Source organism: Suncus etruscus, chromosome 12 (assembly GCF_024139225.1).
Source record: "Suncus etruscus isolate mSunEtr1 chromosome 12, mSunEtr1.pri.cur, whole genome shotgun sequence".
Lineage (NCBI taxonomy): Eukaryota > Metazoa > Chordata > Mammalia > Eulipotyphla > Soricidae > Suncus > Suncus etruscus.
This window is the reverse complement of record NC_064859.1, coordinates 102,241,891-102,254,881: the sequence shown is the minus strand read 5'-3', so window position 1 is coordinate 102,254,881 and position 12,991 is coordinate 102,241,891. Positions and strand designations below refer to the sequence as shown.

Genomic DNA, 12,991 nt, shown 5'->3' with positions numbered 1-12,991 from the left:
TCCAGGGGGAAGGCCAGTTCTTAGCATGGGGGGTAGAGAGAGATCGGATGGTAGGCAGGCACTTGGCTTGCATGTAGCTGTCCAGGGCTTGACCCTGCCGCCACATGCATGGCCCCCAGAATCCCACCAAGAATAAAGCCCAAGCACTGCTATGCGCAGCCCAAACAGCAGACATTAAGCACAAAAGATGACCAGTGGTAACGTGGTGATGGTGCATTGAAAGTTGGTTCCCAGGGCCAGAGAGATAGAATGGAAGTAGGGTGTTTGCCTTGCATGCAGAAGATTGGTGGTTCAAATCCCGGTATCCCATATGGTCCCCCAAGCCTGCCAAGAGATTTCTGAATATAGAGCCAGGAGTAACCCCTGAGCGCTGCCAGGTGTGACCCCCCCCCCCAAAAAAAAAAGGTTGGTACCAGAAGCCAGAGAGGCGGATGCAGAGCTCAGGAAAAGCCACCTCAGAGAGACATTTCCTTTTCCCTAGGGAAAAAGCACAAGGGCTCTGGCCCATGAGCTTGAGGGTGAGTCGGGCCTAGGAGGCATTTTGGGATGACTGGGACCCCTGGACCAGCACCATTCACCCAGATCCATCACCCGCCAGAGAGCAAGAATGGGCTTTTAAAGGAGTGGCTGCAGTCGCCCCTAGTTTGCTCATCTTTTTTTTTGTTTTTGTTTTTTTTGGGCCACACCCGGTGACGCTCAGGGGTTACTCCTGGCTATGCGCTCAGAAGTCGCTCCTGGCTTGGGGGACCCTATGGGACGCCGGGGGGATCGAACCGCGGTCCGTCCGAGGCTAGCGCAGGCAAGGCAGGCACCTTACCTTTAGCGCCACCGCCAGGCCCCCAGTTTGCTCATCTTTTTGAGAGCTTCAGAGTGTCATGGTGGGTGGGTGGGTTATTTTTTGGGAGGGGGGGGCTGTTTGGGCCACCCCCCACAGCACTTGGGTTATTTCTGGCTCTGCACTCAGAAGTCGCTTCTGGCAGTCTCGGGGGACCTTTCCGAGGGCAAGGCAAATAAATGCCTTGCCCACTGTAATAAATGCCTGTACTATCATTCGGCCCTGGGTTTTTATTTTAAATCATTACTAGTAAATAAGATTGCCTTCCTGAGTAAGAATACTAATTCTAAGCAGTTGTGGCATTCCCCAGGGAGAGGGGACGGGAAGGTCGAAGGAAAAGGAAGTGAGCCTTAAATAAACCAGGGTGGGGTGCTGCAAGGGCACTGCCCAGTGTTGGGGTGTGGCCACCCAGGGGAGAGCCCCAGTTCCCAGAGTGAGAGCAGCAGGCAGCCCTGGGAGTGTCGGGCCAAGCAGAGGGGAAGATGGTCCCAGGCCACAGTCTGCCTGCTTGCAGGAGAGGGCAGGCTGTGTACTGGGACCTGGGCCAGGATGGCTGTCGTGGGAAGCTGTGGTGATGAGGGAGAACAAGTGTGGGGTGATTGGAGGGTGTGATGTGCAGTGCACCTCGTGGTCAGTTTGGTGTTCCAGTTTAGGTGCTGGGGGTCATCAGTTGTTGGTGGAAAGTTCCGGAAATAAAAAAGGATCACTGGGGATCAAATGCTCTCGAAAAGTCACGTCTTGTGAGACTTGGTCCTGTGTCTGCGTCTGCATTTTGGAACCCGAATCTTTGTGCATGTGTTTGCAGCAAAGTTAAGGGGTAGAAATAATTGCAAGGGTCGAGGGCAGAACAGAAGGCAGGAAAAGGAGCCAGTGAGGGTCATGAGTCTGCGCAGTAGTCGGCCAGCTGGTTAAATGGGGGAGAGCGTGGGTAAGGGAAAGTAAGTGAGCCTACCTGAGGGGGCGGGGGCAGACGGAAATGTGGGTAAGAAAAGAAGGGTGACCATCAGAATGATGGGACAAAGTTTAGGGGACTTGGAAAGTCACAGGTGGGTCAGGAGAGGCTCCTTGGGAAGGGAGGAGAACCCCTCTGCAGGCCCCATCTGTAGGAAGGACCCTTAGTTCTTGGGGGGTGGCACTCGGAACCTCGTCCGAGGTGGCAGAGGGCAGCAGCTGCTCGGCTGGGAGTGAGTGGTCCGGAGACAGGAGAGGAACAGACAGAACCTGAGTGTGGCCACTTCAGAACCTCTGTCAGGAGTAGAACTGCTGGTTATGGCAGGCACGGCACTGAAATTAGAAATCAGCCTTTTTTCTTTGCCCGTTAACGTGGCCCTGTTGCTTCTTAAAAGTTGGTGCTATCACTTGAAAGAGATGGTATTGCTTCCACCACTAAAAGGTCTTTTCTTTAGAAATTAGTAGGAAGAAACCAGTGTTAAGGGAGATAGACAAAGTACTGCTCCAGGGTCCATCTGCTGGTCTCATGGTTTTTGTTTTTTTTTTTTCCCCCAAATTCCACCCACAGCCGATTGGCAGCTGTGTCTGGGCTCACATAGTGCCGATGTTGGATCAGAGCTCGCGCTTTGTAATCCAATCTCTGGACACTGCTTAAAGTCACTCTTCCTGGTCTGACCCAGTCTGTTTATAAAGCCGTCAATGAGTACATTTCCAGTCCTGTTACCTTTTCCCAAAGTCTCCCCAGAATTTTACAAGTACATATTCAGGATCTGTTTTCACCATTACTCAAAATTTATATGGAAGGAAGACCCAGAAATATTGAGATGCTTGGTGAAAGGAAAAGGACATTTCTGAGACAGAACATGGTTCCCAGCGTGTGCTCTTTGGCTCTTCACTTCAGCGCCACCATCCTCCAGGGCTGCAGGCCAGTGATGGCCAGAGGTGGGGCTGGACAGAGGGGTACAACAGACAGGCACTGCCTTATCTCAGCCGACTGGGTTCAGTCTCTAGCACTCCACAAATCCCCTCTTCTCTCCCTCCTTTCCCATACCTGGCGAGATTGAACTAGTAATCCAGGGAAAAGGCCACGAACAGTTTTTTGTTTTTTTTAATATATTTTTTTGTTTAAGTAACGTGATCATAGTTGGGTTACAGTCAAAAACAGAACACCCCCTTTCACCAGTGTAACATTTCTCCCCCTCCCATCCCCTGCCTGTATTCGAGACAGGCATTCTACTACAGTTTTTTGTTTTTAAGTTCAGTAAATTGTATTCTTTTCCTTAAAGGATAAGATTTAAAAAAACATAGTAAAGGTGGGATAGTGGCAATCGCCATTGTTTGCATAGGTCCAGAAAAATAAGGGGAAAACGGAAAAAAAAATCCCTGAAGGCCACAAACAGTTTTAAAACCAGCATCCTACAAATCCTTTCCAAAAGTAAAGAGGGACAGTTACCTACTCCTTAGTGTCACTTTTACTGATACCAAAACAGAGATTCAGAGACTTCACTTCACAGGGGAGACTCCAGACCAATCATGTTAACATACATAAGAACTCTGATGCCCAGACAGATCAAACGGCAGGTGCATAGGTTAGCGTGGAGTGTTAAGGTAATGTTGGTAGGCTTGAAACCAGGACTGGAGGGACCGTGGAGTGGGTTTCACAGCACTTGCCTGGCATGCAGACAGCCTACATTCAAGTCCCTATGGCACCACAGGCACCCTCTATGACCCCTCAGCACAGAGCCAAGAGTAAGTATGACCCATACCCCAATAGAAGTAAGCCAAAAATTATCTCGATGGATGCAAAAAAATGCAGTCAATAGATTCAAGACTCTTCGATGATATAAAAAAAAAAACATTAGATAAATTATAATCTAGGAGCATGAAGTTGATGTGCAGAGCTCCTGGCCCGCTCTGCTAGACTCAACAGCTAAGGGTCACGGTGGCTTCCATATCCTCTGGGCAGTCAGAAGTATATTCTTGCCGGTTCCGTCGTTGGCACCAGTGTGCCCATGCATGATGTCTAGAATAAGAAGAGAGGCGTCCAGTTTGGAGACTGGGAATCTGACTGCTTGGCAGGCCATCTTGTCTGCAGAAAAACCCAAGGAATCAAGGAAATATCCCAGAACTAACAGTTCAGCACGGCTGTACGAAGCAAAGCCAAGCTTATCTGTGCACCTCAGGGACACCCCAAGTTTGGGCTTAAGAAGCTCTTTCTAGGTACAGGAGCATCAAGACACTTCAGTGTGAGGTTTTTGTTTATTTGGCTGGTTTTGGTTTTTGGTCCACACATGACTGCTCAGAAATCACTCCTGGCAGGTTCGGGGGACTCATGGGATACCGGGGATCAAACCCAGGTCTATCCCACGTCGGCCGCATGCAGGGCAAACCAAATGCCTTACCGCTGTGCTCTCACTCTGCCCCAGGTGTGAATTTTTTTTTAAAGCAGCACAAGTTTATATTCTGAAAACATTGAAAGATGAAGGTCTGAATATGTCGAAACTGATCCGAAGTCATAGGGAGATTGGATGGATTTGTTGTGGCAGGCACCCTAGATTGATGAATGGATTCAGTCCCTGCTTGCTGTTTGTAAATTCATATGGAAATGGAAGGGCCCCTAAGTGCTAAGCACCCTTTTTGTTTTGCTTGTTGGGGGCCAACCCAGGGTGGTTCCTGTTTATACACTCAGGCATCACTCCTGACAGAGTTTGGGGGGTCACCGGATTGGGAGCTGCGGGTTGAACCTGGGTCATCCGCGTGAAGGGTCAGCAGCCTGCTCTCTGCTGTCTCTCGGCCCCAAACACTTAAGCAGAGTTAGAAAAACCATCTCCACTCAAGGACCTCTAAAGTCGGGCAGATGCCAGAAGTTCCCTGACACTAGACCCACTTGACTGAGATTTGGGTGGAGACTAGTCTTGTCCTCAGAATGCAGAAACCTCCCCCAGTCACGTGCTCAGAACCCGGCGTCTGATCAGGCACTAAAAAGGTTCAAGGTGCATGTTATATTAGAACTAGACATGATACTATTTAACTTAGAATATGCTTTTTTGAACTACAACCCCAGATTTAGGGCCCTCAGTGGTTGTAGTAGTCAGATTGCCGAGTCAGCTGGTCCTTGGCTTAGTGCAGGCAAGTTTCCATGGCAACTGGGAAAGCAGTGGGAACCATGCAGGGGTGCAAAGGGGTTCAGCCCTGAAGGGAGCCAAACCTTCCTACAACTATAGCTGCTCTGCTCCAGGAAAGCCCTGAGGAGTTGGGAGGGTGGAAACCGCAATTGCAGTTGCTGCAGCCACCTCACTTGGGAAGAGCCCAGGTGGTATCTGGGCTAAAGCCCCTGGGCAGCCCTTAGGGCAACTGCAGAGGGGGTGGATGTGTCGGGAGCTGTGGGCTCCACTCCAGGGCGCCTACCTCCCCTTCCAATTTTATTGTTTGCTTCAGGAGTATTTGTGCTTAGCCAGTGCCATGAGTGGTACTGGTGACTCATTTCCATTTGCATATTTTCTGGGTTTAGGGCTGAAAAAAAGACACCCTGGGAAACCCCTCAGTCCTGAGCAGGTAGAAAAAGTCACTTCTCTTGCTCTAAGATCCATTGTTGATTTATAATAAATGCTTTGCTCAGTGTGTGTGAAGTGGGAAGAATGCCCTTTAAGTAAACACAGAACCCTTTCGCTGCCTGGGGGAGGGAGGATTGGAGGGGAAATAGGGGATGTTTACACAGTGTAAAGTAGGAACTCCAGAAAGTGTTTCAGCTCCAACAAAGGACTCTTACTCGTTGCGTTTGCAATTCTGTCCACATCTCAGTCTGGGTGTCTGTCCGGGTGATTTGGCATCATGCTTTGCTGAGCACATTGGCTTTGGCTGTAGTGGAGAGAACAGAGGGACGCCCCATCGAGGAAACTGGGGGCTGTCTAGGGGAAGGGCTAGGTTGGGCTCCATGTGCCCCTTGAGGGTTGGTGGCTGCTCCCCGGAGGATCTGATGGGAGCAGCAATGCTTGTGCAGTGTTGACCAGTCTAAATGCCTGTCTTGATGCTCCTTTCTTGGACATGCCGATGAGAACAGAGATCAAATTAAAAATCATCCCCGTTTTGATCTCTGTTCTCATTGGCATGTCCAAGAAAGGAGCATCAAGACCGGCATTTAGACTGGTCAACACTGGTCAAGCCTGGGTTCGATTCTCAGCACCATGTGTTGTCCCCCAGCCATCGATTGCCAGGAAGTCATCCTGAGCACAGCTGAGTGTGCCCAAAAGCCAAGAGGAAGAACAGGGGTCGACACTGTCAGCGTTTTCGCTGTCTTCTGTTCCGAGTTGCCTAAATCTACCCCCTTGACGCAGGCAGATCTATTTTGTTCAATTTAGCCTTCGTTGCAGTCACAGAGAAATGATGTAACGGGGAGAAAGGATGCCCTTGGGATCATTGGCTTCCGCCCGAAAGAGGCAGTTGGAGAGAAAACCCGCTCTGGTTGGAGCAGAAGCACCAGAGTAACAAATAAGCCACTTACGCCTAAAGGTGATGAACTCAAACCAAAGGCAAAACGATTGCACTCGCATTCTGTGATATAAGTTGTCTAGGAAAAGACTTCTCGATCACAGCTTGGTGTTGGGGTCACAGATGTTGAAGACACAACTCTGCCCTTGAACCCATTTAAAGTGGGGGTCCAGGGTCTCGTGACTGAGTGTGGCCGCTGGGGAAAATGAGCTGCACGAGACAAAGAATTCAGACGAGCCCGGGCAAACCCAGATGTTCTGGCATCACTAGCCCTTGTGGTCATTTCCAGTGACCCAATGGGGACTCAGGTGCAGACCTGGTGCTGCCTCAGGGCTGCCACGTCCCAGTCCTGGAGGCATGGTAGAAGCCCCAGCCCCTGGAGATGGGCATGTACAGCTGTGCCCAAGAGGGGTCTCGCTGTCCTGCCTCCCCTGTTTTCCCAGACCTGCACCCCAGTGGCGTCCCCAGAGCTCAGCTCTCACCTGGCTGCAGGCTGAGGCCAGAGATCACCGGACACACTAGTGCAGTAGTCCTCAAACTATGGCCTGCGGGCCACATATTGTATTTGTATCTGTTTTGTTTCTTCATTGCAAAATAAGATATATACAGTGTGCATAAGAATTCGTTCCTAAGTTTTGTTTTTACTAGAGTCAGACCCCTCCAATGGTCTGAGGACAGTGAACTGGCCCCCTGTTGAAAAAGTTGGAGGACCCCTGCTCTAGTGCCTCTGCATGCCCCGGTGGGGAGAGTGGGATTGAAAGCCTCGTGAGAGAGAGAGAGAGAGAGAGAGAGAGAGAGAGAGAGAGAGAGAGAGAGAGAGAGAGAGAGAGAGAGAGAGAGAGAGAGAGAGAGAGAGAGTCGTGTGCCAAGCCTCGGAACAAGCATTCCATGTTTCACTACTGCTGACTTCTTCTTGTTGTTACGGTTTAAGAAACAGGATTGACAAAAGCTTTTGTGGTAGTGGTGATTGGTGTGGTGTGAGTATTCTGCAACCACCATGTACCAGTGCCCTTGTCACCTCTGACCCTTCTCTTCATTGTGCCCTCTTCCTTCCTTCCTCCTCCCACTGCCCTGTGGCCCTTGGGCACAGTTTGTCTCCCCACGTCCCCTTGTTTTAGCTCTCCTGGGCCACGGGTGAGCGAGATCCTCTGTGTTTCTCCTTCCTCTGACTTACTGTGATGCCCACATTCCACCCACAGAAGCAGCACACTGCAAGATTCCACTTTCGCAGAGCTGTGGAACAACGACATTTGGATGATGGACATCACAGTCTTTTTATTCTTGTGTGGGGTGTGCCTATTTGAGACCTAAGACCCACCCATTTCTGGGAGGGGGTCTTGGGAACCCGGATAGTAGGTGTAACCTTACCTGCTAGACCTCCCATTCCTGGGAGGGGTCTGGGAAATGTTATATAAGGCTTGACAAGGGAAATTCGGCCCTTTTTGGCTTTTTGGGCCTTTTGGCTCTTTGCCCTTTCTGTGCTGCTGGTGCGCTCTGGCTTCTTGGGTTTCTTGTGTTCTGGTCTTTGACCCAGCAGGAAGCCCAAAGGGAAAGATGGCTAACAGGAGATAAGATGCAGGGCTAGTAAAAATATGGCTGTGCTTGAAAGGTTATGAATAGGCCACACACACGTGGTGGCTAGGGCTTGAATAAAGTTGATGCCTCCTGATGCCTGTCTCTGGATGAGTCTGATTCCGCCATTCACCTAAACTGGGACCCACCGGCTGCAATGGAGGTTGCAGAGCCACGTGGGCTGGATGGCATCCTCCACCATCCAGCCCCATCGTTAATTATTTAATACAACATTCTTGCTTGGGGGCCACACCCAGTGGTGCTCAGGGTTACTCCTTGCTCTGTGCTTGGGGATCATTCCTGGTGGACTCTGGGAACCCAAGTTGGCTGTCTGCATGGCAAACACCATCTCCGCTGTTCTAGCTCTCCAGCCCCAATATCACATCTATCATTTATCTCATTGGGGTTGTTTCCAAATCGTGTCTTTCATGTCTGTTTCAACTTAGTGAACATAGGTGTGTAAAAATCTTTTTTGGGGCCCGGAGAGATAGCACAGCGGCGTTTTGCCCTTGCAAGCAGCCGATCCAGGACCAAGGTGGTTGGTTCGAATCCCGGTGTCCCATAGGGTCCCCCGTGCCTGCCAGGAGCTATTTCTGAGCAGACAGCCCAGGAGTATCCCCTGAGCACCGCCGGTGTTGACCCAAAAACAAAAAAAAATTGGGGGGGGCTTGGGGTCCTACAACCCAGAGTAACGGGTTTACTCCCTGGCTCTGCTGCTCAGAGAAACTCACTCCCTGGCAGTTTGATCAGAGACCGGTGTGGGATGCTGGGGATTGAACCGAGTTGACCTGGCGTGCAAGGCGAGTCCCTCCTGCAGGTGCTATTGCTCTGGCCCTAAATATCTTTTTGAATTGATATATCTTGTTTGAGGGGGATAGATGACAATCAGATGGCATTTTTGAAGAATTTTCATACTGTTTGTCCATATGGGCTGAGCTCCTAAGATGAAGTGTCTGGCAGTAAGGGAGCTTGGTGACACTGTGTGTTCCGGGTCTCTGATAGATTCATTCTCACCAGTGTGATAAGGACAGGTAGCTCATTTGTCACTTTGCATTCCTTGATGATAACTATCATCCATAGCTATCTCTCCAGCCCTTGTTGTTATTTTTTTTTTCTTACTATGCTAATAGTCGGAGATTTCCTTAATTGTGGAAGTGAAACGTCAAAGAGAATCCTGGTTCCGTGATTTTCATGTTGAAACTTTGGAACATGAAATGTTCCTGCTCTTCTTTGGAAGTCTTTGCTTTTCTGTGCTCACTTTATGGTGGGCGTGAAAAAAGATCAGGCCTACTGTTTTCCTCTACTTCAGTGCTTCCTGTGTACCTGGATCATTGGCTCATCTTCCAGACTGGGTTCACATGGCTCTCGCTCGAGGACCCTGAATCTCAGTGACATTTCTACAGGAAAAATGCCTGGGCTGATGGTTCAGGGCTCTCTGTGAGGGACTCATGCTTTCCAAGTCAAGAGGAGCTTTCTCTTTTGTGCTTTGCTACTGATACTCATGAACCAGACTGATTATTATGCATGGAACAGACTGCTATGCAGGGAACCAGGCTCTGAAACCAGAGTTAGTTATGCAGAACTTCTCTCTCTGTGAGTTTGTTCTGGCCCAGGCACATTTGCTGCAGGTGTGGTCTTCTCAGGCCAACCCCATTGGGCGTGATACTCCATTGGGAGTGCACGTGATCACCTGGTCACTGCTGGTTGACTGCGTGGACTCTTGACTTTGCAGAAGCTCTTGTATCCTGATGGGAGAAACTCCCCTTCTTGCTAACATTCTGCTATTTGTTTTCATATTGGAGGGGGTGTCTGTTTGCAATGATTTACCTGGTGATCATACCCCAGGCAGAATCTAATAACAATGAGGCGTGACAGAACACTTAGAATACTTATCTGTGTCAGCTGCTCTCCTCAGCATCTTGTTTGGTTTGGGCCACACACAACTGTGCTCAGGGCTGATTCCTGGCTCTGTGCTCAGGGAATCACTCCTGGTGAGGTCTAGGATTGGGGGGTCCTAGGGGCTGAGAGATAGCACAATGACTATAGTGTGTTTGCCTTGTAACGCAGCCAATCCAGAACAGACTGTTCAAATCCTGGGCATCACCATATGGTCCCCTGTGCCTGAGTGCAGAGCCAGGAGTAACCCCGTGAGCACCACCGATTGTGACCCAAAGCCAAAAAAAAAAAATGGGGTTCTGGAATTGAACCCAAGTTTAGCATATACCTGGGTAAAAGCCTTCCCCGCTATGCTCACTCCCTAGCCCTCTGTGCTCAACATTTTAGGTAGATGATCTAAATTAGAGGGTCCTGTCAGATGATTGCCTTTCTGTAGCCCCTAGGAACTACAGGCAGGGGTCCTCAAACTCAATTTACCGTGGGGGCCGCAGGAGGCAAAGTCGGGGTGATCCTTGAGTACAAAGTCAGTAGTAAGCCTTGAACATCGGGGGGTGTGACCAGACAACTAAAACAAAACAAAACAAAAAAAGATTCCTCTAGGGCTGGGCCACAAAATGTTGTACAGAGGGTTGAGACCCCTGATTACTACAGAACGCCAGACGGTGGTTGGCTACACAGAGGTTCCCATGTTTACACAGAGTAAATCTACTTGCTTCAGCTCATGGCTTCAGGAGCAGAGTTGGGATTTGAGGCGAGTGCGAGACTGGACCTTATGCTTTAGATCACGGTTACTTTTTATCTCTGCTGGGTCTCAAATTGTCCTTAAAAGCAGCATCTAGGGCCAGGACCATGCACAGTGGGGGAGGGTACTTGCTTTGCACGTAGCCGACCTGGGTTTAAATCCCTAAAAACCCACGTGAACCCTGAATGCCACTGGTTGTGGCCCCCCCCCCCATAAAATGTAAAACAAACGGGGCTGAGAGATAGCTTTCGTGCAGAAGGTCGAATCCCGGAGATTCCATATGGTCCCCCGAGCCGTGCCAGGAGCGATTTCTGAGCATAGAGCCAGGAGTGATTCCTCAGTGCTGCCAGAGTGTGACTCAAAACCAAAAATAAATAAATAAATAAAATAAATAAATAAATAAATAAATAAATAAATAAAGTAAACAAACAAAAAACCAAACATCAGTAGTATATTTATTATACTTTAAAGTAGAAAGAACTTGGAAAGCTTTTCTGGCCTGCCCCATAACTCAACCTGCCTGTTTTTGTTGCAGGAGAAGACTTTGTCGGTGGTACAGCAGGAGATCATCATGATGAAAGACTGCAAACAGTGCAACATCGTCGCTACTTTGGAAGCTATCTTAGGTCCGTTGCTTGGTCTCCGATTCAGTCAGCCATGTGAACTAGCCCGCTGCTTTGTCCTGTCTTTTCGGCTACGCTCCTTTCCCTCTGAGGGGGCTTCTGGCTTAAGACCTGTCTGTGGCCTGGGAGCAAGGCGATAGCACAACTGGGAGGGTGCTTGCCTTGCAAGATGCCTGATTTGATCCCAGCGCCGCATAGTGTCCCTTAGACTCCCTGCCAGTAAGCCCTCAACATTTCCAGTTATCCCTCCCACTCACACCGAAGAAGTCCCTGTTTGTGTGAATTCTGTAATGAGCGCTGTCATCTGTGTTTTGTCTGGGGGATGCTGGAGAATTCTGGTGTGACCTGAGAGTGGTTTTGTAACAATGGAGGCACGCAGTTTGCCTGGTTAGAGCGCATGGTTATATAGTTAATGCACATGGTCATAGCTGCTGCACAGGTCTCCTTCAGATGATGTTTGAGCATGAAAGTGTGCCTCACTGTCTTCTCGTTCTAGGAAGAGACATGCTCTGGATCTGCATGGAGTTTTGTGGAGGCGGCTCTCTACAGGATATCTACCATGGTAAGATGAAGAGGAATTAAGTAGAATTCTTTTCTTTTGTTTGTTTTGTGATGGGGGCCACACCCAGTGGTGTTCAGGAGTGACTCCTGGTGGGTGCTGGGGGACCCTAAGGGATTGCACCCGGTCAGCCACGTGCAAGGTAAGTGCCTCCCCTTGCGCTGTCGCTCCAGCCTAGTGTCTTAACTCTTGATCCATTGGGGTGTGATCTTCCTCACTCTGGAGGGTGCTGCTGTTCCTTGTTGGTGCTTTGAGGTTCCATCTTTGGGTTCACTTTGACTTTCTACCTGCGGACTTCGACTCTCCCTGTGGTTCTTTCTGTACGGACAGTGATCCGTTGTTAATTTCTCCCATAGTCTCTAATCCTTCCTCTCAGAATTCCAGTCAGAAAGACCATCCTTAGGTCTTCTCCAGCTTCCCAACACTCTGTTTTATTCCTAAATAATAGTCATCTCACTTCTTTTCAGCTGTAATTAGTATGTCTGTCTGTTTTAAATTCTGCAAACATACCTTCTTTGTAGGAACTAAGTTATTGTATTTTAGATCCCATGACCTTTATGTCTTATTCTCATAATTTATATTCCTTCTTTTACATCTTTAGTTTTAAATCATACTTCTTTTTTAGACTTTCTCGGATTGTTTAATGAGTGTCTTATAGATTGGTGTTAGTTGTCTGGCTTTGCCTCTTTTTAGTCACATTAAAAAGGCTGATTTAGTGACGTTAAACACGTTTTCTTGGTTTTTTACTATTGTTTCAACTAACTGATGGAAGTTAAAAAAAAGTGCTGTGCATTTGTATGAGTGATTTATGTTCCTGTTGTTCTGGACTCTGGCTATGTTGAATAGTGCTGCATGCAAGAAAGCATGCAGAAGCCTTTTCTGCGTTGTGTTTTTGAGTGGTCCTTTAGGGTATATTCCCAGGAGCAGGACTTTCGGGTCATATAGAAGCTCGATTTCTAGTTTCCAAGCCTGGACCAATGTTGTGTTTCCCAAAAGGCCTGGACCACTGGGACATTCCTCAGCATGTGAGTTGATGCCCCTTTCTCCTCTGCATCAAAGCCAACACTGGTTGTTTTTGTTCATTGTGATGAGTGCTGTCTAGTGGTAAGGTGGTATCATCATTGTCCCTTGATGGGCATTTCTCTGGTGAATTATTGCGATTATGGGATATTTTCATGTTGCTTTGAGAAGAGTCTGTTCATCTCTTCCTCACCCGCCACACCTTGTTTTGCTTATTTTGTGGACCACAGCTATTGATAGTCAAGGGGTATACTCCTGGCTCTGCACCCAGTAATTACTTCCCCTGGGTTCTGTGGCATAGCATA

At 48.9% G+C, this 12,991-nt stretch overlaps 1 protein-coding gene across 1 annotated transcript in view; it reads left to right on the top strand.

The window, feature by feature from the left end:
• Positions 1-12,991, top strand: part of MAP4K3 (mitogen-activated protein kinase kinase kinase kinase 3) — a 112,738-nt gene that overhangs the window by 41,822 nt on the left and 57,925 nt on the right. Inside the window, 3 exon segments of the mRNA XM_049784295.1 lie at positions 11,020-11,030; positions 11,032-11,110; positions 11,604-11,669. Of these exon segments, the coding sequence (XP_049640252.1) occupies positions 11,020-11,030; positions 11,032-11,110; positions 11,604-11,669 (156 nt within the window).